This window comes from Magnolia sinica, chromosome 6 (genome assembly GCF_029962835.1).
Source record: "Magnolia sinica isolate HGM2019 chromosome 6, MsV1, whole genome shotgun sequence".
NCBI lineage: Eukaryota > Viridiplantae > Streptophyta > Magnoliopsida > Magnoliales > Magnoliaceae > Magnolia > Magnolia sinica.
In genome coordinates, this window is record NC_080578.1 from 93,131,718 (window position 1) to 93,158,752 (window position 27,035).

Genomic DNA, 27,035 nt, shown 5'->3' on the forward strand with positions numbered 1-27,035 from the left:
TTGAGCTAAGTTAAGCGGATTTTTAAAGCTTGAAAAAATTTCAAGCTGAGTTCAAGCTTATTTGAGGTCAAATCGACTGGGATGGAATCTCATCTCAAATCAAACTCAGATTGAACTAGTTCGGTGACTCGGTTATTTTGATATTAACATTGCCCACCAAGTGTTCGATGAAATGACTCAACGAAGTGTTGTTTCGGGTGCATACATTCTTCACAAGATCGGCTGGTGGCGAGGAATATATGGAAATGAAACAAATCACTTCGAAAAAAAAAAAACATTACACGATAATACTATCCTCGTATCTTGATTTTGATGTTACCTACTCAGTGCTTGATGAAATACCTATAAACTGTTGTTGTTGTTTTGCATACTATAAGAAATTGAAGGTGCACTCCATGTGTTTGAGGAAATATCGCACAGGCTCGACCTCGACTCGAATTAGTCCGAGCTGCTGATTGAACCGAGAAGAGCTAGCTAGTCAGGCTCAAGGAACATGTTGAGCCAAGTTTGAATTGGAGTAAGCTAGTAGCTGAGTCAAGCCGAGCTATGCCAAGCTCGACTCAGTTCGAATGGTGTACAGCTCTAGTTCCATCGTTAAGATTTAAGCCATAAATGAATTTTCATGAGGTAATCAATGGATCCTGTGTTAGAATATGGTGCATCCTTATACTATATCCTAATATAGGCACCTAGCTACACCTCTGCGATGAACATTAATCAATGTACACAACATCACTGTTATAGAATCTTGACATGACCTCGGGTCTAAGGATTAGTCCAATATGGTACATAATCAAGTTGATGTGATCCAAACATGATAAGCCTCCTAGATCAGGGGACCATTTGATCCTCAGTGTAAGTGCTTGGATAATCTGAAGACACAATAACATGAAGCAATGAACACGCAAACTCCTATATAAGGTGAGATGTAGGCATTGGTTGTTGAGTATGATGGTAGAGACTTTCCTTCCCATCTTGTCATGGGCTCCCTTACAAAGAATATTCAATATTCCTTTCACAAATTGCTTAATTTAGCTATTATCGTAATTATATTTATAATACTAAGATTTATGAAACACAATTCTCTATTTACCTTCGTCATTGTGTCTAAACTTACATTGTCCTGAAACAGTTGAATCCCTCCATATAACCGGCATTAATCAAAGATAGCATTAACGCACCACAGGAAACAGTGGCGATTAAATACCCACCATTAAAAACATTTTGGGGGTACCGGAATGTTTATTTGCCATCCAACCAAAAACCTGGATGAAGGGATTACACAAATGTTAGCTTGATCCAAAACTTATGCGGGCCATAAGAAGTTTTTAATGGTCAATCACCATTGTTTCTTGTAGTGTGGTCCAACTTAGATTTAAATTTGCTTCATTTTTTAGATCATGCCTTAAAATGAGCTGTCAAAGTGGATGGATGGCATGGATGTAAGGCACATAAATCACAATGGGCTCCACAATCAAAGATCCATCCACTCCCTCCAATGCCAAGTCGATGGTGGAAAAGTTTTGTGGCCCCACCACTATGTATGTGTTTTAATCCATGCCATCTCATTGTAAGGCATGAGCCAAAAAATGAGGTAGATCCAAAGCTAAAGTGGACCACACCACAAAACAATGGGGATTGAATGCTACCATTGAAAACTTCTTAGGCATACAGAAGCTTTGGATCAAGCGTTATTTGTGTTTTCCTTTATTCAGGATTATGGGCCTTTTTCTGAATGGAAAATAAATGGAAGCGGCAATCAAGGTTGTGTGCCACCGACCTTGGTAGTGGGTTAATGTGGCAAAGTTTTATGGGCCCCACCATGATATAACTGTTATTTTCGTAGTTTGTCCATTTTGCGAGATCATTTTAGGGCAAGCGCCGAAAAAAGAGGTAGATCCAAACCTCAAGTAGACCACACCAAAGAGCGCATTGAGGACAATGACATCCACCATTGAAACCTTCATAAGATCCATCATGATGTTTGTTTGCTATCCAACATGTTCATAAGTTCACACACATCGAAGGGAAAACACAAATATCAACCCGATCCAAAACTTTTGTGGCTCACAAGAAGTTTTTAATGGTAGGCATCAGTAGACAACCCACCTAAGACAGCAAGAGACTATTTTGCAAAATTTCAATGTAACTTCAAAAGATTGGCTTTTGATTAACTTAGGAAGCACTGTAACACTAAATGGACTAAATGGAGAAGATCTCTGCACCATCTTGAAGACATCTAATTGTTCATATCAAGCTAAGGGGACCCCCTCGGTCATCTAAACCCTATTGACTTTGTCAGATGGACTATGGGACTATTGAGTTGACAAAAAAAATACTTTGAAATACATGAAAATATAAAATTTCCATCGGTTCAAAAAAGTACACTTATCAGTCCAGACAACTCTTATCATTAAAAGGACATTGAAAAACATGGGATTCTACCACTCCAACACCAAATTCTCGCCAATCTAGTTTATAAAAATGCAACCCATTTTTCTCATTTTACATGCTCAACAATGCTTGGTTCATGACCCCTGAGGCTTAGAAATGCCTTGAGGGCTTGAAAAATGATTAGGTGAGCTCAAGTAGTGCTCTCTTTGGTCAAAAAGTTGCTTGCCTCTGAGGCTCTACGGGAGAAATCCTCCATGTAGGTAGGTTGCCAATTTCAAAAGAAGTTCCTCGACATTTGGAGTAGAGTCAGAATTATATATGGACACCCAATCATCTCTTCTACATAAAGAGTGTTTGGTTTTTCTCTTTCTTTCTCACATCTTCCTCAAGTTTTCATCAATGCTGTCACGCCCCAAACTCAGAAACCGGGCTCACAAAATTTTCAATTGCCGAATCCAGTACTGACAGCCTCCGTAGTACTCCATTCTCGGCTTCCAGCGCCCATACACCGGATTTTCAATTCTGGGACCTTACAAGGAGGATTTTCAACGTACATTTGTTTCATAACAAGCATAACCATAAGTTTACCTGAATCACAAAGACAATATCATCATCATATATCCACTAATATGAACAATTGAATACACTGCTGAAAGGAAAATATACATATATCGAAAATCAAAGCTTTAGAAGACCGCTGCACGCTCCAAGCTCAACGTTGTTGCGACCTAACGCCATCTGCACGCATTTATCATGCATAAGCTTATAGAAAGCTTAGAGGGTGGTGTAAGTGTGTGCTCAAGGTAGGTGTCAAGTATGCAATATCATAGCAATAAGGAAGCATGCTGGTAAGTCCATAAATGTCATCAGCCTTATCCAAACTATGCGATCCAAAACACAAAAAAAAAAGCCAATATCATATACTGATGAAACAATGTAGATCAACTATGCAATGCGAAGTCATAGTAAGCCAAATATCATATACTGAGGAAACAATGTAGATCAGCTATGCAATGCGAAGTCATAGTAAGCCAAATATCATATACTAAGTAAATAATGTAAATCAGCTATGTAATGTGGAGTCATAGTGAGCTAAATATCATATACTGAGGATGCAATATAATATGCAAATCCTAACGGGCCCACAAATACCATCAACCTTATCTAGGCCATATAAATGAAGAAACATAGCAACCCAAAATGCCATATGCCGCGAATGTAATGCAATATATGATGCGAATGAAATGACCAAGCTTAAGTGTGAAGTCGGGATGATAGTACGTAGTATCGCAGGCTATGGGGTTCATCACAAGGGACTTCTATCCAAACCAGTCTCATACCTAAATTTGGATAGCCAGACTCCATGTGGTAAACTCCTGATCTCGGTTAGTCGTGCGCCCCAACTAAAATCCTATCCATTGCGAAGGTACACAATAAATAGTTGCGCACCACCAGCCTGAGTGGATAGTGTATGAATGAATCAATCAAATGTGAGTACGCAACTGCTGCTCAGTAAGTCCACATATCAGGATCGTACATCTCTGAGATCATCACTGGGGTCTAGTACACTCCAAGCTGGCTACCGCCCCTACAGGTCTCGTACCCAGCGAGTGAAAAAGACCTCACTACTCGCCTGCCAGTAGTATACCAATGCCTACCCGGCTCGTCGATAGTGGACCCATAGCTCCCTCACTTGAGCGGATAAGGCCACACCCCCTTCTAACCGATCATGACACAGTGGGAGACCCGGCCTACTAGTATTCGGCACTCGGGCACTCATGTATATCCACTCGGTGTAGACGTTGGAGCGTCTCTTGGCCACAAAGATTTAAGAACTTTCACCCACGGACATCCAACTTTTTCAGATGCTCGAACCAAACATTTTCGATATCCCATTTGGCCATCCATGATATGCCTGTGGAGGTTACAACCCTAATATCGCTAGGGCGTATAGTAGTCATATCACAAATACAAGATGCACGAGTCACACAGTCCAATCATGCATCAATCCTGCACATACTGTGTGCTCATATGAGACGACTCCGCCTATTAGGGAGTCTCATAAACAACTTGCCCTATGACATATTCCGGGGTCAATTACATCTCATAACAAACATGCAGATGATGCGTATGGGTATATATCATGATGATATACTGTCACATACTCATAATTGGTATCGATAATTGGCACTGATAATCGTCCTCGATAATCAGCCTCGACAATCGGCCTAGATAATCGGCCTCAACAATCGATCTCGATAATCAGCCTTGACAATCGGTCTCGATAATCGGCCTCAATAATCAGCCTCGACAATCGATCTCGATAATCATCCTATATATAAGGCGGGGTCTATAGATGAACAATCGATCTAAACCAAAACATAAAGATCGGCCTTCGGCCGTGGATATGCCCAATCCAGTAGCACAAAGACGTCTACGACGATGATGAACCATGCAATATTAATGGGGTCAATGATTTGGGTTGACCCAGAATAATGAGAATGGGCATAATAAAGGCTTAAAGGAAGGTCACAATGTGGACATGTAACCATCATCGTCCACCAATGTGGACATTTAACCAATATTGCTCCCAAAGAGTGGCTCACATAGAGCCAAACGTATAGTAGGCCCATGGCCTCACACAAGGGCCTAATATCCATCACCATGGGCCTCACTGAAGGGCTTAATACACATCATGATGGGTCTCACTCATGGGCCACATGTGCATCACATTAGGCCTCACTCATGGGCCACATATACATCAAGTAGGTTGCATCGCATGGGCCTCGTATGCATCACATGGGCCGCACCAATGGGCCTCATATACATCAAGTGGGTCGCACCAATGGGTCTCATATACATCAAGTGGGCCGTACATATGGGCCGTAAATACATCACATTGGGGTGGGCTCTACATATTCCAAATGGGCTACAAATACACCACAATGGGCCTTGCCAAATGGGCCATAAATACATCACAATGGGCTGCATCACATGGGCTTAATACACGTCACAATGGACCTCATATACATCACAATGGGCCGCTCACACGGGCCTAATATACATCACAATGGGCCTCATACACAGGCCGCATTATATCAAGTGGACCGCATTGCATGGGCCTCATATACATCAAGATGGGCCACAATAATGCGCCTCATATACATCAAGATGGGCCGCGTTACATGGGCCACACCATAAATAGCAACGGACATAATGATCGAAAGATCATCTGGACCATACCACAAATAGCAGCGGTGATAATGATTTCCACTGTTAAAACTCCATAGGGCCCACCATAACGTTTATTTTCTACCAATATGTTCATGCGGTCACAAAGACATGGATTAAAAGGAAGAACAAGTTTCATATTGATCCAGAACTTTTGTGATCCCTAAAGGATCTCAATGGTAGGTGTTCAACTCTTTACTATTTTCTGCAGTGTGGTCCACCTGATAGATCTTCAACTCTCCACTGTTTTCTGCATTGTGGTCCACCTGATAGATTTGCCTCATTTTTAATCTCAGGCCTTGAGACGAGCTCACCATCTGGATGGGCGGTTTAAATATAACACTGCCTGATGATCAGGCCCACAGAATTTACAGGCGTCAATTACATCATAGGGGGTTCCCACCAGATGAACTGACGGTGTGGATATACATACATCATGCGTGGGACCCATAGATCTCACTGACGTCAACAGCAGTGGGACCCACCGTCCCTGTAGAAATAGATGGACGACATATATAAAACACATACATTATGGTGGGGTCCACCCTCAAATGGACAGTGTTGATGAAACACTTGCATCACTGTGTAGCCCATCGTCTAGCAATCTGGATGGTGGAGATAAAGCACATATATCATGGTGTGGTCCACAATCCAGATTGATGGACGGATGGTGTGGATGAAATCCACACATCAGGTGGTCCCATCGTCCTGACAGCGAACGGTGTGGATGAAACACATACACCGTGCGGACCCCAGAACTTGCTGATATCTTACAGTAGCTATATGGCTGGGTGTCAGTGTACACCAGCCAATCAACTTCCATCAGGTGGGTCCTACGTGGGCCCCACCAGATATATGTATATCTTTATATATATGAGTATAATATATATTATATTATTATATATATATTTTATATATATATATATTTTTTGGTCCAGAGTACAGGCCTTGGATGGCCTGGATGCGAATACATACATCAAGATAGGCCCCACCGTCCAGAGTCTGGACGGTGTGGCAAACACATACATCAGGCTTACTCTCACGTGGGACCCATGGACGGCTTGGATTATCAAATACATCATGGTGGAGCACCAAAACCTGCTGGCGACCATAGGTTGCTGGGACCCACCGTCTATGGCCTGGACGATGTGGATCCAGCATAGCATCAAGGTGGGTCCACACGTGTGTTCCACCAGCTTCGGATCTAGCTACTATTTGTGTTTTCCCTCCCATCCAGACCTGGTAACAGGCTGGACGGTGTAGATCTGGCACATCCATCAGGTGGGTCCCATGAAGGTGGACGGCATGGATAAAACTTATGCATCCTCAAGTGGGCCACGCATCAAGAGAGAGAAAGAGAGAGAAATTGTGATGGAGGGGAGGGACCCCGCTACTATGGGCCTTCCCTTTCTTACAATGCATACATCAAGATGGGTCCCAAATCATGTGGGCCCCAAATAAAAAAATTAGATATCTAATGCTATGAACACCTACCGATTGCAAATCTTCTAGGCTCCTTGATCTCCTGAGCTCCTAAGCTTCCTCTTTGATGGATGATGATGAGAGTTGAAGGGTTGGATCTTGGGGTTGGAAGTGGGCCACACACTAGGCTATCTTTGGAAGCTTGGACGTCCACTCTCTCACGGTTTTTTTTTAAATACTAAAGAAAATGAGAGAGAGGGGGGATGTAAGGAGAGAGGGATGGTTGTTGTAAGGAAGAGATAGGTGAAAGTTGACTTTGGGAATGGGAGAGAGATGGGTGTCATGCTTTGTTGGTAAGAGAGGGATGGCTTGTGTACTTGATTGATTGATGTGATGTTTAGGGTAGAGATTCTCTTGAGATACGCAACGCGCAACATTTCTTCAGAATATACACGCGCCCACAACTCCTGGCCTGGGTATCGCATTGGGGCGTGGACGAGGCGTTAGAATCGTGGCAACGATGCGGTCGCTAGAATACAAGTCTTGTGTCGAGTTGACTCAGGTTGACAGGGTACGACTCAGGGTCGCGCGCAAATACTATCTACCCGTTGAGGTCATCGAAATTCGACCGGAAGGACCGTGGAAGTCTACGAAACGGAACGGTCTAGGGTACGGGTCTTACAAATGCCCCCGCACATACCACCCACACACCTTTCTCCAATTATTTTATTTTGATGTTTGTCACATGACACCAGATGTAATTACTTCCAAAACTTATTCGTATTCTTGAAGAATATAAAATCTTATAAAGTAGATATCGCACTTTATGCAGGTGTAAAAGGGTGCCTAACCATTTTTAAGCACCGAGGCCCTCATCTAAAGTTTTTGGCAATAAACCAACAACAAGAGTCATTTGAATTGAAGAATCTTTGTCAACTTTTAAACGGTTCTGTATTTTTTAATCGACTGTAAATCTTAAGTTTTATTGACCATTGGTGACTCCAAATAAATATAGCATCACACCCGAGTCATACCAATGTGGACATTGGATTGCGGGTGGATCACATTCACGTGTGCCTTGTTAGGGGAATGTGTATTTATTTGAAGCATAGGAGTAATATATTTGATTGGAGTCCCCACTAGCCAGTTACTCTGGTTTCACAATTGGTTAGCCCCTTATAGAAATGTTAGGAGAGAGAATCCGAAAGCTCTTTGTCCTAAGATGACTCATTGATATGCGATCGAAAATGTAGGGTAAGGGACCATGATTACAAAGAAGGAAAGTATTAAACACTCATTTTGCCTGCATTATTATGCGACCTCTACTTTATAGGATTAAACGAACTATTAGAGATTGGGATTAGCTCTTATGTATCAATGAATGCAATAATGCATGTAATGATGTGGTAATGCGATGCCTAAGACAAGCAATGGTTTAGGTAAGATAAGTCTACCCTGACTTGCCCACTTAACAAAGCGGTTGAATAACCAGTCAAGTAAAGTTTTTTATGGGCATGATCCGATGTCTCAATAAGTCGCAGAGCATACACTCAAGTCGACTGGGTGCTCGAATGCAATGTATGCAATGAAATGTTGATGGATAAGGTAAGCAGGGGCTTGAGAAGGGAGTGGATGTTGTACAATAGTAATATAAGCTTGAATGAAACTAATTGAGGTTGAGCTAGATTAGGGTTTTAGTCGCTTAGGTAGCTAAAGGCTAGATTAGGCTAGGCTAACATGGGCTGGACTCCTCTCCTTCTACTCTCACTTCTTCTTAGTAGAGGGATGAAATGGAAATGTTAGGAAGATGCAAGGCTTAAGGGGTTCTTGGAGGCTTGGGGGTTTTGATGGATGATTTGGAAATAAAGAGGAGGGGCTATTTATATCCCTTTGGACTAGTTTTCTGGAAATTGTGGGGGAAATCCAATGGTGAAAAAGTTTCAAAGGCTAGGATTTGAGATTGGCACGTGGCGAAATTTCATCGATTATATCAATAGGTAAGGGTATAATTTGGGCATAGGGGGAGGACCGTGTAGTCTTTTTCTCCTCCCACATGCTTCTTATTGAACAAGGAGAACCTCATAAACCGTCCACCCTCTCTTACCAAAGCATGAGAGATGCCACATGGCAGGCAGCATCCTAAGTATCACCCGGAGCATGGGAGCCCTCCTGCTTTCGCAAGTAGGTTCCCATGATGGTATGCTGGCCTTGGGTCCTAAAGGGTAGTGTCTCTATATTTCCAGATGCTGATGGATTTAGGATATGGGCATGGTTTTAGACTTGTTTTTAGGCTAAGCTGGGTTGATTTGGTTAAGTCAAGTTGACCGAGTTTGATTGGTTTGATTGGTTAAGTCAGGTTGATCGAGTTTTATTGGGTTGACTAGGTTAACTAGGTTAAATTGGGTTGACTGGGTTGAGACAGGTTCGATCAGCCTGTCAGCCTTGGGTGGGGTGTCTACAACCACACCTCATATACATATTAGAATGAGATATTAGTGTTGAGTGGGTGCTCTACAACATTCACATGGTTCAATCCCCAATGCTTTTTGCCATGTTCACCACCTTGGATTTGCCTATTTTTTGAGCTCATGTCCTAAAATGATCTCACAGAATGGATGGACAGTGTGGATATAACACATACATCAGAGTGGAGCCCATAAAATTCACCACGTCAACATACTATTCAGGTCAGTGGTATGTGGCATACATTGTTAAAGTTGTACACGAGTTGGACCGAGTCGAGCTTGGCCTAGCTCGGCTCGGCTAGCATGCTAGCCCAGCTCGAACTCAGCTCGGCTCGATCCTCGAGCCTGATTGGGCAGCTTAGTTCGACTTGGTCAGTAGCTCGGGCCAGCTTGAGCTGAGTTCGAGTTAAGCTTGAGTTCGATCTTTCAAGTTGAGTTTGACTTCGAGCATTAGAGCTGGGTTCGAGTTTAGGTAGAGGTGTACACAAGTCGAACCGAGTCGAACTTGGCACAACTCGACTCGGCTAGGCTACTAGCTTACCCCAGCTCAAACTCAGCTCGGCTTGGTCCTCGAGCTTGACTAGGTAGCTCGGCTAGTTTGGTCAGCAGCTCTGGCTAGTTTCAGCCAAGTTCGAGCTGAGATCGAGCCTGCTGTGACATTTTCTTAAACACATGGAGTGCACCTTCAATTTCTCATGGAATATAAAATAGCAGCATCGGTTTACAGGTATTTCATCAAACACTCAATAGGAAACATAAAAATCAAGATACAAGGATATTTGTTTCATATCCATACCTTCCTCGCCACCTGTTGACACTTCGTTGAGTCATTTCATCAAATGCTTGTTGAGCAACATCAATATCAAAATAACCAAGTCAGATCCGAGCTCGAGCTCGAGCTTGAGCAAGCTCGAACTTGGCTTGAAGTTTTTTCGAGGTTAAAAAATCAGCTCGACTCGGCTTGAACTCAATTTCGAATCAAGTCGAATCGAGCTTTTTTTGAGTCGAGTCAAGCAAGCTAATCGAGCTAACTCGGATCGTGTACAACTCTAAGTTTAGGTTATATATATATATATATAATATTATAATATAAATAGTATATAATATATAATACATAATTTATTTAAATATATATAAAGTATTTATACTAAGTGAACCCAATCCGAGTCAAATCAAGTCAAGTTCCAAGGCGAATTGAGTTAAGTTCGGTCTAGCTCGGACTCGGCTCGACAATTATTCGAGCTCAAAAAATTAGCTCAGCTAAGCTCGAACCGAATTTCTAGCTAAGTCAAATCAAGCTTTTCCAAGTCGAGTCAAGCGAGTTAATTGAGCTAACTCCGCTCATGTACAGACATTGCAATCTGCTTCGAAAATAAAGGACACAGATTGTGTATTACCTCCACAGAGACCTAGCTAGAGATGAACGGTCCTAACGGGGATCTGTAGTGCTCACCTTCATAACTCACTATAAATAGGAGAATAACGTGGTTAAGGATACTATAAATAGTAAATTTACTATTAGACACAAATCCTAAAACCCAATAGATAAAGAGTTATAATCTAACTAAAACTTACAAAAAATAAAATAGTAAAATTGAAAATAAACATGGAATTCGACCGTTGATACGATGAAATCTCACAAATTCGGTGTGGGCACCCATATGGTTGGATAAAGTAGCTCCTCCTGCCCTAAAATTATATACGTCGAGTAACTCATTACAATTCGTGAGATATGCATGTTTTAAGTTCTGGCAGTCTTCATGCCTTTTTTCTTACATCGGGCCTTCTTTGGTCCATCTTGGACATGAAAGTGGCCGCGACCCGCTCTATATCAGATGGTAGGCAATCCGCACCCTAAAATAAACATTGAGGTTGCCCAAAGAAGTTTTGGACGGTAAGTGTTCAATCCGTACTGTTTTGTGTTGTTTCGTGTGGTATGGTCTAATTAAGCTCTGGATCTGCCCAGTTTGCTCGTGTCCTGCAAACAAATAAGCTGGAAAAATAGATGGACGGTGTGTACAGAATACATACATCATGGTGGGCCCACAGAACTTTTCCACCACGGACGTCGGTAGTGGAGGGGTCACTACCAATCCGAGTCCACAAAGCCTGCTCGGTTCAACCATCAGATGGCCCACCAGTGCTCGGGTACAAACCCACGGTCATGTTTCTTCCAACTGTCCATTTCCACAAACACGTACAGCTCACAGGATGCGCGCATACTCGCCTGCTTTTGGTCGAGGCCGCGTGAAGGAGAGGCGGTTTGGCTCGTGTCTCTGTCACTAGTCCGGTGGCTAGTGGTCGCTGCTATGTGGGCCCCACTATGAAGTATGTGTCTTATCCATGCCGTCCATCCATTTTTATAGATCATTTTATGGCTTGATCACAAAAAATGAGAAGGATATAAATCTCAGGTGGATCACACCATAGAAAAACAGTAGTGATTGGATGTCCACCATTAAAATCCTCCTAAGGCCCAGTGTACTGTTTATTTGACATCCAATCTGTTGATTAGGTCGAAGGGAAAAAACAAAGATCAGCTTGATCCAAAAATTTTATGCCCCCAAGAAATTTTTAATGGTGGACATTAAATTAACACTGTTTCCTTTAATGTGGTCCACTTGAGATTTGGATATACCTTATTTTTTGGGCCGATACAATAAAATGATCTAAAAAAATAGATGAACGGCATGGATGAAACACATACATCATGGCGGGGGCCACAGAGCACTGACCACTAGCCATTGGCTAGTGGCAGGGTCACTAGCCCATCCGCTCACGCGTGAACGAGGCGGCCACCGCATCAACGGCTGTAATACCCGCTCCAACGGAATCTTCCCTTCACCCGTCTCGCTTTTCTTCCCACCTGTCAAGACGCGGTCTTCCAACTTCCCCTTCCCTTCTTCTATCCCTTCCGGACTTCCACCCCACAATCTCTCTCTCTCTCTCTCTCTCTCTCTCTCTCCATGGAAAATCTCTTCTTCTTCCTCTCTCTCCTTTCATCTCTCTTCTTTCTCTCCTCCTCTTTCACCCCTCCAGACAACCACCTCATCACCTGCGGCTCCACCCTCCCCGCCACAACCCCCAACAACCGGGTCTTCCTACCCGATTCCAAATCCGACTTGTTCCTCCTCTCCTCACACCGCAAGATCTCCATCCAAGACCCAAACCCTCCCCCAAATTCCAACCCTCTTTACGAATCCGCCCGGATCTTCACAAAACCCTCTTCCTACTCCTTCCCCATCAAATCCACCGGGCCCCACATCGTCCGCCTTCATTTCGCTCCCTTCTCTTCCGATAATTACAACCTCTCGTCTTCCTTTTTCCACGTCTCGGCCCTCCAATTCTCTCTTCTCAGAAATTTCAGCGTCCCTGAAAATACCCATGTCGTGAAAGAGTATATAATCAACACCGGCAGCGAGAAGAAGCTCGTGATTTCTTTCGATCCCGCCTGCAAGTCATCTTTCGCATTTGTCAATGCCATCGAGGTCATTTCTGCGTCGGACGATCTCATTGCTGATGTTGCCCGCTTGGTAGATCCTGAAGGAATCAAGGACTATGATGGTTTGCTGGGAAGCGCGCTCGAGACCATTCATCGTATCAACGTTGGTGGCCCAAAGGTAACACCTTTCAACGACACCCTGTGGAGGAATTGGATCCCCGATGAGAAGTTCCTCCTGTTAAAGGATTCCTCCAAGGCCATCTCCTTCAGTGGTCGGATTAAGTACCAGCCAGGAGGTGCGACCCGCTTGATTGCTCCGGATAGCATCTACAACACTGCCCGTGTCCTGAACGTGGAGAATGCAAAAATTGCGGAGCCGAATTTCAACATTACATGGGAATTTCCCGTGAATTTGGGTTATAAATACCTTGTTCGGATGCACTTCTGCGATATCGTTAGTCCAGTGCTTAATCAGCTATATTTTGATGTTTACCTAAATGGGTTTTCGGCTTATGAAGATATTGATCTTTCTCACATCACGAATATGCTGGCATCCCCTCACTATGTTGATTTTGTAGTGGAACCTGAGATTTCAGGGGTTATTCGAGTGACTGTTGGTCCGTCAAGTTTGAATCCTTCAGACATCAATGCAATATTGAATGGGTTGGAGATCATGAAGTTGAATAACTCGATTGGAAGTCTTGATGGTGAATTTGAAGTGGTCTCAGTCAAAAGTTGGATGAGCAAGAATGTTGGTGTTTTCTTGTGTTCGGTTTTGGGGGGGATTGCTTTTATGTGCATTTTGATTGCTGCATTCATGCTGGTTTCGAGGAGGTGGACCACGCTGAGGGATTCCGTGGCATGGTCACCTTTGCCACCAGATGTTTCAGAAGGTAGCACGAGATACCGGAATATGCTATCAACGGGTAAACTGGGATATGTTAAGGTTTAATTGTAAGCTTTTGTATAATCTGATTTGGGTCTTCGACTCTTTGTAGAATGGATGGTGGAAATTGCTTGACTACCTATCTCGTAAGCATTGTATTTCTAAATGGATGTGTTTGAGGCTCTAAAGAGTAACTATGAATTGAAAGTAGACATCTTTGTATGTAAATTCTATGAGTTTGAATTGAGTTCACTTCAAGAATATGCTGTTTCAATATCCTGCTTAGTGTTATTATGTTGAAATTTCGATTCCATGGAAGTATATTCTGAATGATAGAATCTCATTTGGTTGTGTTTAGCAGGTAGATTCAATCAACTTTAAAGTCTGTTAATTATTTTTACTCTTTGATCGATAATGGAAATTCTGTTGGAAAGAAACCACAAAAATAGATCAAAGAAACGGACTGCAATTCCTGTGTTCCCGTTGTGGATAAGAGTCTTCAATAGCTTATTTTGAATAGGAGAACAGCAGCGTCAGTGTTGGTTTCACAGTGAACATACTGAAATGATACAAATAGCTTCAAATAGGTGACTGGGTTCCTATAAACAATCCATGAAACGCAAAGGAGATTCTTCCATCCCTTGTGCCCACTAAAGGGTTGCGCTTTCTCTAATGAACCTTAACCATGGGTATGAAAAACATGAATACCGTGAACAAGAGCTAAAACCTGTGCTCCATTAGAATCCAATTCCCCAGTCAGACCAGAAAGAACCGCAGCAAACCACGGGGTTTGGGTGAACGGCATGCGTTGTGGGTGTGCTCCCCACAGACGAGAGCTTGATTCCCCTCCCTGGGATTACCTGATGTACGTGGTTTGCGGGTGATGGCGTGCATCCTCAGGGAATTGCCTTGCCTCTAATGGGGCGGAGACACCCTGGCGTCAAAATAAAAAAATAAATTAAAAAAAAAATCCTTTTGTCATGGTTCCAGTTTAGTCCACATATCCTGGCCCTTTCTGGATCCCAGCCATCAAATTACTACAGGAGGTGGTTTCTGTGCCTCATGAGTCCTATTGCTGCCACCATCAATGGGAGTGGCTCCTGAGCATGTTTTGGAGTTAAGTGAAGCAGAGTTCTACTATTTTGGTGGTCTTCTATTCATATTCAGTCCTTGAAAAAAAAATTATGTTGCTTTCTTGTTGTTAAAATTTTCAAATAATTTCTAAGTTCAAGCATGATTCGGCGAATAATTTCTAAGTTCACATTTTGCATGCATCAATTTAAATGGAAATTATAAGGTTCTATTGAAGAAAGTCTTGGGCCAGAAGAAAAATAAATTTTAAAAAAGAAGGTTTGGCTATTGAAATTACATATGAATGATCTGAAAAACAGATCTTTCTACATTTGGGAGGAAGTCTTATCTTGCGGTAACATCTTGAGCGACTCTCTTAAGAACCAAAGCTTTCCCCTTGATAAATCACTTTCCATGTGGTTTGTGATACAGGACAATTAATCACTTGCTCTAAAAGCTCGAACTGTTAGAGTATGGCGAATTAATCCCTTTATCTCATAGCCCAGGCTCCACATCTTATGGGTTAGGACCTCGGTCGAACCGCACTCGTGGGCTCGTGAGCCCCAAATCACATGGGCCCCCCACCCCGAGTGTGTCCCTGCATCCCATGGGCTACCCCACTCAAGCCCAGTGTGAAATGCCCCTGTATTAATAACCCCTGGTGAGGAGTTTTGAACACGAGACCTCCCCTGTGGGCCCCAAATCACATGGGTCACCCACCCCGGGTGTGTCTCCACATCCCACAGGGTATCCCACTCAAGCCCGGTGTGAAAATGCCCCTGCATTAGTTTGTTTCCTTTCTCTTTAGATTCAGTCATCTTACAGATTGTCTGCTTACAAATGCGGAGGAGAATTTGTCTTGTGAGAACATCTTGGAAGACTTTCTGAAAGAACCAGAGTTTGCGTCTTGCTAACTCCCTACCATTCAAGGTATTAAAAAACAGTTATGTAATGGCTATTACGGAAAGAATGGCCCATAGCCCCATAACAATCTGTTATGGAGCGGAGACTTTTATTTATTTATTTTTCTAATTGGCTATGATGGCCGTTACGGCCATCCTAACAGTAATTATGGTGGCTATTATGGTCTATATTGTAACCCTAATTACGATGGCCGTTATAAACACTGTTACCCTTATTGAATACCTTGCTTCCATTTCGTTTGTTCTTCTCTTCAATAAAAGATTATCTTACCTTTCAAAATGGAATAAAAAAGTAAAAAGAGGAGGAGGAGGAGAAGGGGAAGGAGAAGAAGAAGAAGAAGAAGAAGATTCACTTATCTTTTGAAATTGAAAAAAAAAAAAAAAAGACTATTGTGTAACATGATGGAGAGGGACGTAAGTGAGACAAGTAACTTGGCAAGGTTAAAATTTGAATCAGACCCAGTTGTGTCCTTCTAAGTGCATAGTGTTCCTGGCCGACCTTTTGTGGATAATACTTGGGTGACAAATATGATGGTATCTCATGCTAGGATGTTGGGTACTAGCACTGGTTCCTCATCCTATTTGGTCAGCTCTCCATGGTTCCTAAGAGCAGTGTTTAGAGTATTGGTATTGTTACATGTATCGAATACTAGGAATATGAAAACATGTATAGATATCAGCAATATTATTGCTGATACCTGGAAAAAAGCTTTGACTGAGAAAACATTGGAAAAAAAAAAGGTGGAATTTTTCAGTGAAACTCTAGGTGATGTTAGAAGATTTTTTATTTTTTTTAAAAAAGAAACATGTTTACGCATTTAAGAATCAAAATATTGCAAAAAACAACTATAAATGATAAGTTTCTGTTAAATAAGAGCCTAAACCATGTGTTGTTGGAAAAACCAGTGCAATTATAATCAATTTGAGTTTATATCATTCAAAAACCATGCAATGTCAGTAATACACCATAAATGAAAAGGAGTGGTTCAAATCACCTAAAGAACAAATTCTCCAAAAGAAATCCTACAAAAAACGATGAAAATTTTATTTTTTTGGAGAATTTCTTGCGAATTTCTAGGTGCCTCTTTGGTGTCGGCGATAATATCATTGGTATCACTGATACTATTGCATCTCCAATCCAGAGAACATATATACTAGACTTGAGCGAAAATATCAGCAATGTCAAATTGTCAATATTATCTCTAGATATCGCTGATATCATTGAAAATATCGGCACTATCTGGAAGTTTTCTATTTACTTGTGGTTTCTATCATTGACCAGATGGTACAGATATTATCGACAATCTTATTGCCAATATTGCCAATAATTGGCATATTGGCTAAGATTTGATCCTTCACGTGTCTTAAGGTGCAAGGTTGCCCTAAGAGTAGGGTGGAGCGGCTGGAGCCCTCTCACTGCTCTGGATGGCTGTTTGGCCTCAAACATTAAGTTTCGTCGTTGCCCAGTCCCCTAGGGCTAACCCCTATGGGGAGGAAACCTTGAGTTCTGCTGGATATGGAGATCTTCGACTTCAAGACTTGTTGCCTCAGCTTAATCTGGGTCCTTCGGCATCTGGGTCCAAAGTGAAGGTCTTGTTCCCACGTACTCTGGGTAGAAGGAGTCTAGTGTGTTGGATTCGGAGAATAGCTTTTTGACAGGTTCCCTAGGATAATGAATTTTGTTGGGGAGGTTCATCAGATTTACTTAGGCCCCTTAGAAGAAGGTTTTCGATGTGGGCCATCAGATCTGCATGGTCAAGGGGCGAGGTCTAGAGAATGGCGGCATTAGTCCCTTCCAAAGTGACAGTTCTGCAGCTAAAGCGATGGTATCAACCCCCATCGGAACGTTAGGCCTGTTGTATCTTAAGAGTAACAGCTCAATAACAATCTACCCCCGTCCAACCTGGCTTAGGTGGTTGAGTGATGCCCCAGGGTGCAGAACCCATCCTAGGTGGGCAGATGAACCCTGGGATATCTTTGGATGGCCTAAATTTTTGGATGTTGATGGCATGGCAGAAATGCTGCAGATTCTTTGGTTTTGTCACTCAGAATCATGTAAAGAAATTTGGGTTAGATCTTTTAAGCTCGTGCTGACTGGTAAGTAATTATGTTCTTATAAATTATAATACTCTTTTCAACTAGATATCTATGATTGTTTTAGCATCACATTACACTCTTCGATATTTTTAAACAATCTTTTGTTCATTTAATGAGTTTCCTCCGCCCTACCCGAGTGGTAGGGCTACAACTTTGGCCGCTTGGGTCAGGTTGGGGGTCAACCCAAGCTGACCCAACCTGCCCTCACTCCATGTCAACCCATGGCTTGACCCAACCCAAGCTCCCAAACCTGAGCCCAACCCGTTTAACAAATCTTCAACACTAACGCATCTCGGGTTGGGTTAAGTCAGGTGGGATTGGGTTGGGCTTATTGCCTTGAGTTGGGTTGGTTCGCCTCCATCCTTGCTGTTCCCTTGTTTTGTACACAATTCAATCCATCGCTGATATATATTATCTATGAACCTTCCTGGACCTAGATTGATTTTCGACAAACCTTTATGGAGTATCCTGCCTCCCATTGAGATGACGATTTTAAAAACAAGATTATGATTGACAAAAAAAGAATAAATGAAAAAAGAAAAAGAATAAGAATAAGAAAAAGAAAAACATAAATTGAAGAAGAAGAAAAAATACCTCTTATTTTCTGTAACAAGATCAACTTCAAAGAGAAAGACTAAGAGAGGGACGTGACGTGCTGCATAAATGATCCATAGTTTTGCCTCTATCATGACAGAGGACCCAATTGGGGCCTGTAGCATCCACTGGGGCCCACATATCGAGAAGGTCCAATGATTTGAACCATCCAGATTTGCATTACAACTATAAGTAGGCTATCCTGTGATAATGATGATCCTAAACTTTGATTTTTGTTGCTGAACATTAACCATTGAACATCTTCTTTTGCTTATTCAAACTTCTTCTAAACAATGCCGTTTAAAATCATCCATTCAACATAAAATTCTTTTGGTGGCATGTACAGCGTACAGTTCACAACATGGACGGTTCCAATCATCAGACCACTCAGCATGTGGCCCCCACCCAATGGAATGACAAAACATGCTGAATCCCGAGTAGCCAAAGAGGCAGAACCAGACGCTAGGGAGTCATTTGATACTCCAGCTGCACATGGCACTTCATATGCAGACACTACGAAATTGGACAGAGTCTCTGAGTCAGTCCCAAAGCTAGTTTGTTCAAACATTCATAAACTCTGATTTGTATACACTTGTTTGCTGAAATAGGACCATTGGCTATTTCATTTTAATCATCTAATAAAAGTCCATTCGGATAGTCAGCTAACAAAGACACGTAATTTTTGGTTCCGTAATACATAGTTAGGGGTCCACAACTTTGACAGTTTGATTTTATTGTTTATGCTCATGACATATGCAGGAACTAAGACATTGTACACGAGGCATGCATTAACTCAAATTGAACCTACTTATGGAACACAGTCTCTGAGCGACAGTGCCAAAATTAGATATTGTTCCAATGATTATAACCTCTGATCTGTATACACATGTTTGCTGAAATAGGGCCGTTGCCTATTTCATTTAAACAGTCTAATAAAAGTGCACCATTCAGATAGACAGCTTAAAAAAGAAGTGTAATTTTTTGTTCCGTGATACATCTAGTTAGGGGTCCGCAATTTGGACAATTTAATTCTAATTGTTTACATTCCAAGTATGAAATTTCTGCATAATTTTTAAGTGCCTGCAAATCATCAATCACACTCTACCAGAGCGTCAAAGCTTCTTCTTCTTCTTCTTCTTCTTGTTTTTTTTTTTTCCTGGTGAACTGCATCAAAGCTTTTCTATTAATCTTATTAGTTATTAATATATGATGATAACTAATCTGGTAGACTTGTTGCATTTAGACTTGTTGGTATCCACATCACCTATCTTGACCGTCCATTGGGGTCCCATTGGCACATTTTTTGCTACCTTGAAAAAATTGTGCCGGTCGGATGATTCCAAATCAGTGGAATAGAAAAATGGATGGGCAAGATTGTTCATGAGAGATAGTCGACTAACGGTTGTTCAGGACCAGCTGCATGTTGTAATTGCTGCACAGTACTAAGAAGAGTTGACTGGACATGGACAGTCCAGATAGGTTTGTTCATGCCTACGGGTCTGTATTCAACTAGGTTCATGGGAAGGCATCCATTCGCGTAGTCCAGTAGATCATTTCTCCTGTTATATTGCTAGTAATACCAAACTGTTAAGCCAGGTAATCAGCTAATTCCACCTCAGGAAAGGCAAGGGATACGTTGGCTGGGATTTCAAAATTCAAAATCTTAAATAAAAGAAATCTATCAAATAAATATACATAACACTATCGACTACAAATATACAGTATTAACATATGCTCGGGTTCAGGTCGGGTCAGGTTGCCAGAGTCCTCAACACGAGCCCAACCTGAACCATGGTTGGGTTGAGGATTTCCAGCCTGAACCTAATCCAATCTCAAACCAACCCAATCCAACCCGACAAAATTTTCAGGTTGGGCCAGTTGGATTTCTGTTGAGCCCGACTCAAGTTGCATCCCTACTGAGTGATGTTTGCCACATGGGTTTTGAGCAAACAAGGATTGGTTATGGACCCCTCTCAATCAATTCGAGTGTGGCAAGGATCGGGTATGGATCCCTCTTGATCAGTTTCAAGTGTGGGAAAGGGAGTTCCTTTATCTTTATCCTTACCCTTATATGAGTACATGAATATAGTAGTATTGGAAAATCTATTAAATCAATAATCATGTAATGGTTTATTAATTCGGATAGACTTGGTGACTATCTGAGTCACATATTATTTCATAATTTTATGAATCAATGATTTATTAGCTGATCTTAAAATTTTGGAAGCTTATCTAAGCCTATAAGGTGCACCATGAGAACTAGCTATCTAAAGTCTGCAAAACCATTGGCTGCCGTATCTCACTATTTATAAGTCTTTTAATAACGTTTGAGGGGCATTGCAACCATTTTCTCATATTTATTTATTTTATATGGAACGTCTTTTGACATGTTGTATTATTATGGGGACCCAGTATATTAGAAACAGCAATCGACTCAATCCGACCCTACTCATTGGCCATGGTAATCTCCAAGCATGCCGTCTGTGCTTCCATTGCCACCATTGCGAGACTTCTCCCTCCTGGACTTGCTTGGACCCTTCTTGTTCCCATGTGCTTTCTTATTGGTGGTCGGTTCTGAAGTCATTTTACCTCTCTTATCCACATGCATCATGCATCCTTCATAGCCACACCTCAGGACCATTTTTGATGGTGTGAATGCTTCCCTGAGTGTAGACTGTGCGGCACTCTTACTCACAACCGCTTGCTGGATGAGTCAGCCTACCGCCCATGTGTAGCAAAGCTGTACGCAATAGAAAATGATGGCAAGAGACCTAGAGAAAACAAAGGCAAGAGACTTGTATTGTTTATGAACTCAAGAGCTTAAAACTATCAGAGATGCCTATGAAATTTTGAGCTGCTTTACATCAGTCGTTATTATGAAGCCATGTGGTGATCATCCAACAATTGAGAATTCCCTAAAACTACATGTGATGCATCCACACAAGTATAGCCAGAAGACCCCTCTAGAGATCTTTAAAAATCTTCTGAGATCTCTGCAGAACTCTAGCATTCTCTTGAGTTCTCTACATGCCATATGCAATCCTCTCATATGCAAGAAGATCCAAATCGGCTGTCCTCGAAGAGCCTCCTGGAAACGTATGGCCTGTGACAAGCAGGTTGAGATCAGCAAAAAAGGCGACTGATTATGCAGGTTGAGATCAGCAAGAAAGGCAACTGATTATGCATGGAGAGTAGAAGGCTTAAAATTAACCTCAGGTCTGTTTCTACTTGTTCAAATGCCTATGACTTTTGTTTTCAACTGCCTAGGTTGGGATCTTATCCTCTATCTCAGCATGTAGTCATTCAGCACTTTAAATTGCCTTTTCAATTGAAACTCTCCATCTTCTGCATTAGTTGGAACTTCTTTAAAAGGAATTGGTATTGACACGCACCCTGACTGATACATTCATGCCTTCCTTTTACTTCTAATCATAATTGTATGTTTATGTAATAGCTAAAGTGGAAAGGATGGGTGTGTTGGTAGTGGCTACAAAATTTAAGATTCTTGAGTAAACATTTATATCCTGATTGTGGGATGCAGAATAAATTAAGAGATGAAAACAAAAGAATAGAAGACTACCAGAAGCTTCATAAACTCTGGTTGGAAAATTGTGACTAAGATGCAGAGCAAGCGCGCTCTTCATTTGGCTCTGTTGATGCAGATGAGGAGTGAGTGCTATCTTCATTCAACTCTCCTTGAATTGCAGGAATTGTTGATAAAGGAGACTCATATGCAGATTGGGTGCTGTCTTCAGGTGGCTCTGCATGCGTTGCCATATCTTGGAGTCGCAGTGCACATTCCAAGTTCCACAACACATCTACCATTGTGGGCCTATCATCACCACGTTCCGCCAGACATCTCTCCACTGTCTCTCCGAATTTCCTCAGTGAATCAGCATTGATCTCATCCGCAAGGCGGGGATCGACAATTTTCTGGAGCGACCCCTCCTTTTGCCACTGCATAGCCCAATTGGCTAAATTCACCTGTTCGAATGGAAGTGAATGATCGACTGCAGGCCTCGCACAGAGGACTTCAAGGAGCACCACCCCAAATGAAAACACGTCAGACTTTTTTGTCAGATGTCGCCATCGAAAATACTCTGGATCGAAGTACCCAAAGCTTCCCTTGATGTTGGTTGTCACATGGGACTGAGCAGGATCATGGACTGACCTTGAAATTCCAAAGTCAGCAACCTTCGCCACGTAGTTCCCGTCGAGCAAAATGTTCGCTGATTTAATGTCACGGTGAATAATTCCCTGTGCAGGACCGGTGTGGAGGTAGTGCAGACCCCTTGCCGAACCAATGCATATCATAAGCCTCTGCCTCCAAGACATATGAGGCAAACAATCCGAACCATACAGATGATTTTGTAGCGTACCATTTTCCATGAATTCATAGACGAGTATCATCTCCGATTGTTCTTCACAATACCCAATCAGGGAGAGGAGATGGTGATGGCGTATCTTGGAGAAGATCATGATCTCAGTCAGGAATTCTGAACTACCCTGTCTAGACCCAGGTGTGCTTCGTTTCACAGCTACTTTCATCCCGTTCTCGAGCACCCCCTTGTAGACATTGCCGAATCCACCCCGACCAATGAGCGAATTCTCGTCGAAATTGTTAGTTGCCAATTGTATTTCAGCAAGTGATATCTTTTGGCCAGCATTTGTAAATGGGCCTGGGGATGTGTCTTTAGCTTTGGGTTTCCTCTTCTGTTTGTATACCAGTAGGAATGCTACTATCAACACGCAGAAGAAAGAAAAGCCTCCGATAGCTAATCCGGCCTGAAGAATGATATGTTTCTTTGAGTTTCTTGTGGGCAAAGAACCTATTACACCATTCATCTTCATGATTTCCACCCCATTTAATATCGCGTTGTGGTTTGAGGGATCGCTGTTCTCCGAAGGACCAAGGCTTATATGCATTAACCCTGAGTTATGAGAGTCAGCAATGAAGTCCATATAGTAAGGGGCACCCAGCACTTGATTTGTTAGATTAGAGAGATCAAGATCTTTCCAAGCAAGGTAGTAATTGATATAGACATTGAAGTATAGTTCATTTGGTGCCAGACTTACAATGTCACAAAAATGCAACCGAACAAGGTATTTAAAGCCAGAATCCACTGGAAAGGCCCATGTCATGTTGAAATTTGGCAGTTTAACCTCGCTCCCATTATTCATCTCTTGCGCGGTGCTGTAAACAGCCAGCGGAGCACTGTGATGGCTCTCTTCCTGATAGTGTGGGGCTCTTTTAGCAGTGGCTTGCATCACAGAAGACTTTAATTTCAAGAACTTCTCATCAGGAATCCAACTTCTCCATAGAGTGTCATTGGAAGATGTGATTTCAGGACCTCCGACATTGATCCTATATAGAGTCTCTAAGACCTGTCCTAATAGGCCATTATAATTCTTGATTCCAGTGAATTCAATGAAATGGGCGGTGTCAGTGATGAGGTTGTCAGGTGCAGAAAATACTTCAATGGCATTAACAAATGCTAGATGTGATATTTTATGGGAAGGTGAAAAGGAGATTATGAGTTCTTTACCGGTCACCCTAAGAAAATACTCCTTTATTACAGCGCCACTGTTCTTGCTTTGGATGCTGAAACGGCTCAATAGAGAGAACCCAAGGACCGAAGCATCAAAAACAGCAGAGGAGAAATCATATTGCTGAGAGGTGAAAGGGAAGAAATGGAGGCGTACCACATGGAGACCTTTGGCTTTGATCTGGAACTCGTAAGAAGATGGTGTTGTGAAAATTCTCGCTGTATGGTAGAGAGATGATGAATTTCGAAATTGGTTTGCGTCTTTGAGGGCAACCGTGGAATTCAAAGAGGGGATGATGAAACGTACATAGGGCTGGCCTGGTTGGGTGTCTCCCACGAACGTCTGGGATCCAATGGTGATAGTTTGGTTAGATCCGCAGTTGATAAAATAACTATCAGGAGTGGATGCTGATGACAGATGCAGAAGGAAGAAGAAGCAGAAGAGCCATAGGAGCAGAGTATGCTTTGCATGGTTTTGCACCTTCTCCATTGATATTGGTGAGTTTTCACTTCAGATGCTTTGATTTTGTTATAGACAGGCTAGACACTTCGATCATGGTTTTAACTCCAGTTATAAATTGGTATGGGCGCCGCTGATTGCGTCCAACCCATCCGTCCAGGCAGGTATCTGTGGGGCCCACAGAGATGTAAGTGTTTTATCGACGCCGTTCATCTCTTTTATCATACCATTTTAAATTATGCTCCTAAAAATGAGGCAGGTCCACAGCTCCAGTGGACCACACCAAAGGAAGCTGCAGTGATAATGACACCCACCCCTGAAACCTTTCTAAGGGCCACTGTGATGTTTTTTTTTTACCATCCAACCTATTCATAAGTTCATGTAGACGTGGATGAAGTGAAGGCACAAATATAAGCCTGATCTGAAACTTCTCTAGCTCTCAAGAACTTTTTAATGGTGGACGTTCAATCCCCACTTGTGGTTCATTGGAGCTGTGGACCTGCCTCATTTTTGGGGTCATATCTTAAACTGATCTGAGAAAAGAGATGAACGGCGTGGATATAACACTTACATCACAGTGGGCCCCAAAGAGCCAATCCGCGACCCTAGTTTTCTATAGACATTATGCGTTCATTGGCCGACAGCACGGCCTACCTCAATAGTGGGAAACGGATTGGCTGGTGTACCACACACCAACTATCTAGCTGGTGTATTGAGGTCAGCAAGTTCTGTGGATCCCATCATGAGGTATGTGTTATATCCAAACCGTCCATCCATTTGGCAAGCTTGTCGTGAGGCTTGAGCAGAAAATTAAAACAGATCTAAAGACCAAGTGGACCACACTGCAAAAAGCAGTGGGGTATTGACCATTGAAACCCTTGTGGAGGCTGACAAAGGCTTTGATCAATATGAAATTTGTTTTTCCTATTCATCCACGTCTTTGTGACGTTATGAAAAGATTGGATGGAAAATAAACGTTATGGTGGACCCTATGAATGTTTTAACGGACAAAGGCTTTGGATCAATATGATATTTGCATGACACGTGTCCACACCAGCTATATTGTTGGTGTGTGGTACACCAGCCCATCCGTTTCCTCAGTAGTGATGGGCTCAGGATATTTTTTCCAACTGACCCCACACGGAGTCATCAGTTAATGCCTGGCTACACCATGCTTAACCAGTGAGTTGGTTTTTTGTCCGTTAACCGATGACTCCGTGTGGGTCAGTTCGGGACTATATCCAAATTCCGAACACAGATTTGGTATTATCCCTGCTGTCTTGAGCTTGGCACAAGCAAGGATTTTGAGGGGCCACTGTGATGTATGGGTTTTATCCACACCGTTAATCTATTTTGCCACATCGTTTTAGGGCATGGGCCAAAAAATGAGACAGATCCAAAGCTCAAGTGGACCACACAGTGGAGATTTAATTCTTACCGTTGAAAATTTCTTGGTGGCCACTGAAGTTTTGGATTAGGCTGATAATTGTGTTTTCCCTTCATCCAGGTCTACGTGACCTTATGAACAGGTTGGATGACAAATAAACATCAAGATGGACTTGAGAAGGTTTCAACAGTGGATGAGATTATCTCCACTGCTTCTGTGGCGTGGTCCACCTGATTCTTGGATCTGCCTAATTTTTGGGATCATAGCCTAAAATGATATGGAAAATATGGATGGACGGTGTGGATAAAAGACAGACATGACGGTGACCCTTTCGAACCCTTGTCCGTGCCGAACTTGGTACAGATGGGGTAGTACCCAAACCGCTTCCCAAAATTAGTTGTAAATGTCAAGGACCTTGACTACAATGTCAATGTCAGGAAGCCTGCCTGTGCCGAACTTGGTACAGATGGCTGAGATGGGGTAGTACCCAATCCGCCGACATGGCTTCTTATCTACCAGGCCATTGCCGGTCTAAGATTTGAATTTCGTGTTCTCCTTGCACGTGCTTCCAATGTGCCATGTGTGTACGTACATGTTACATTGGAAGGGCCGAACAGATCATCAGCTAGTCCTATTATCGGCTTGTGATTGAAAGACTATGTTGAAACCTTTTTAGGCCTAACATGACATTTATTTGCCATCCAACCTGTTCATTAGGTCACACACCTGGATGAAGGGAAAGCACAAATATGAGCTTGAACCAATCCTTATATGGCTCTAAGAAATTTTAAATGATAGGAATTGAATTCTCACCGTTTCCTTTGGTGTAGTCCACTTGAGCTTTGGATCTGTATCATTTTTTTGTTTCATGCCCTAAAATGAGGCAGATTCAAAGCTAAGTGAACTACACCACAAGACATAGTGGGAATTGGGAGCCACCGTTGAAAACTTCTCGGGGCCACCTAAGGCTTGGATCATTCTAATGTTTGTGTTTTCTTCACGAAAGTCTGTGAATAAGGACAAATTACGTCATGGTGGCTAGAGCTAGGCATTTCTGACCCAATCCAAACTGAACTGAGAGCCTGGATCGGTGCGATTCGAGTAGGGCCAATCAGAT

At 42.3% G+C, this 27,035-nt stretch overlaps 2 protein-coding genes across 3 annotated transcripts; one reads left to right on the forward strand and one right to left on the reverse strand.

Annotated features, from left to right (window-relative positions):
• Window positions 1–12,365: 12,365 nt before the first annotated feature.
• Window positions 12,366–14,101, forward strand: LOC131249097 (probable receptor-like protein kinase At5g24010). The gene has a single exon (XM_058249661.1). It carries the CDS (start codon window positions 12,479–12,481, stop codon window positions 13,904–13,906), a length of 1,428 nt encoding a protein of 475 aa, XP_058105644.1. The 5' UTR covers window positions 12,366–12,478; the 3' UTR covers window positions 13,907–14,101.
• A 7,200-nt stretch (window positions 14,102–21,301) lies between these two features.
• On the reverse strand, window positions 21,302–24,630 carry LOC131249095 (probable receptor-like protein kinase At5g24010). Of its 2 annotated transcripts, XM_058249660.1 has the most exons (3): window positions 24,379–24,630; window positions 24,229–24,290; window positions 21,983–24,127 (listed from the first exon to the last, which is right to left on the reverse strand). In XM_058249660.1, the coding sequence occupies exons 1-3, from the start codon at window positions 24,559–24,561 to the stop codon at window positions 22,141–22,143; spliced, it is 2,232 nt and encodes a 743-aa protein (XP_058105643.1). In that variant the 5' UTR covers window positions 24,562–24,630; the 3' UTR covers window positions 21,983–22,140. The 2 variants fall into 2 exon arrangements, with proteins under 2 accessions (XP_058105642.1, XP_058105643.1); XM_058249659.1 differs by adding an exon at window positions 21,302–21,628 and having other exon boundaries at window positions 22,106–24,630.
• Window positions 24,631–27,035: the final 2,405 nt, after the last annotated feature.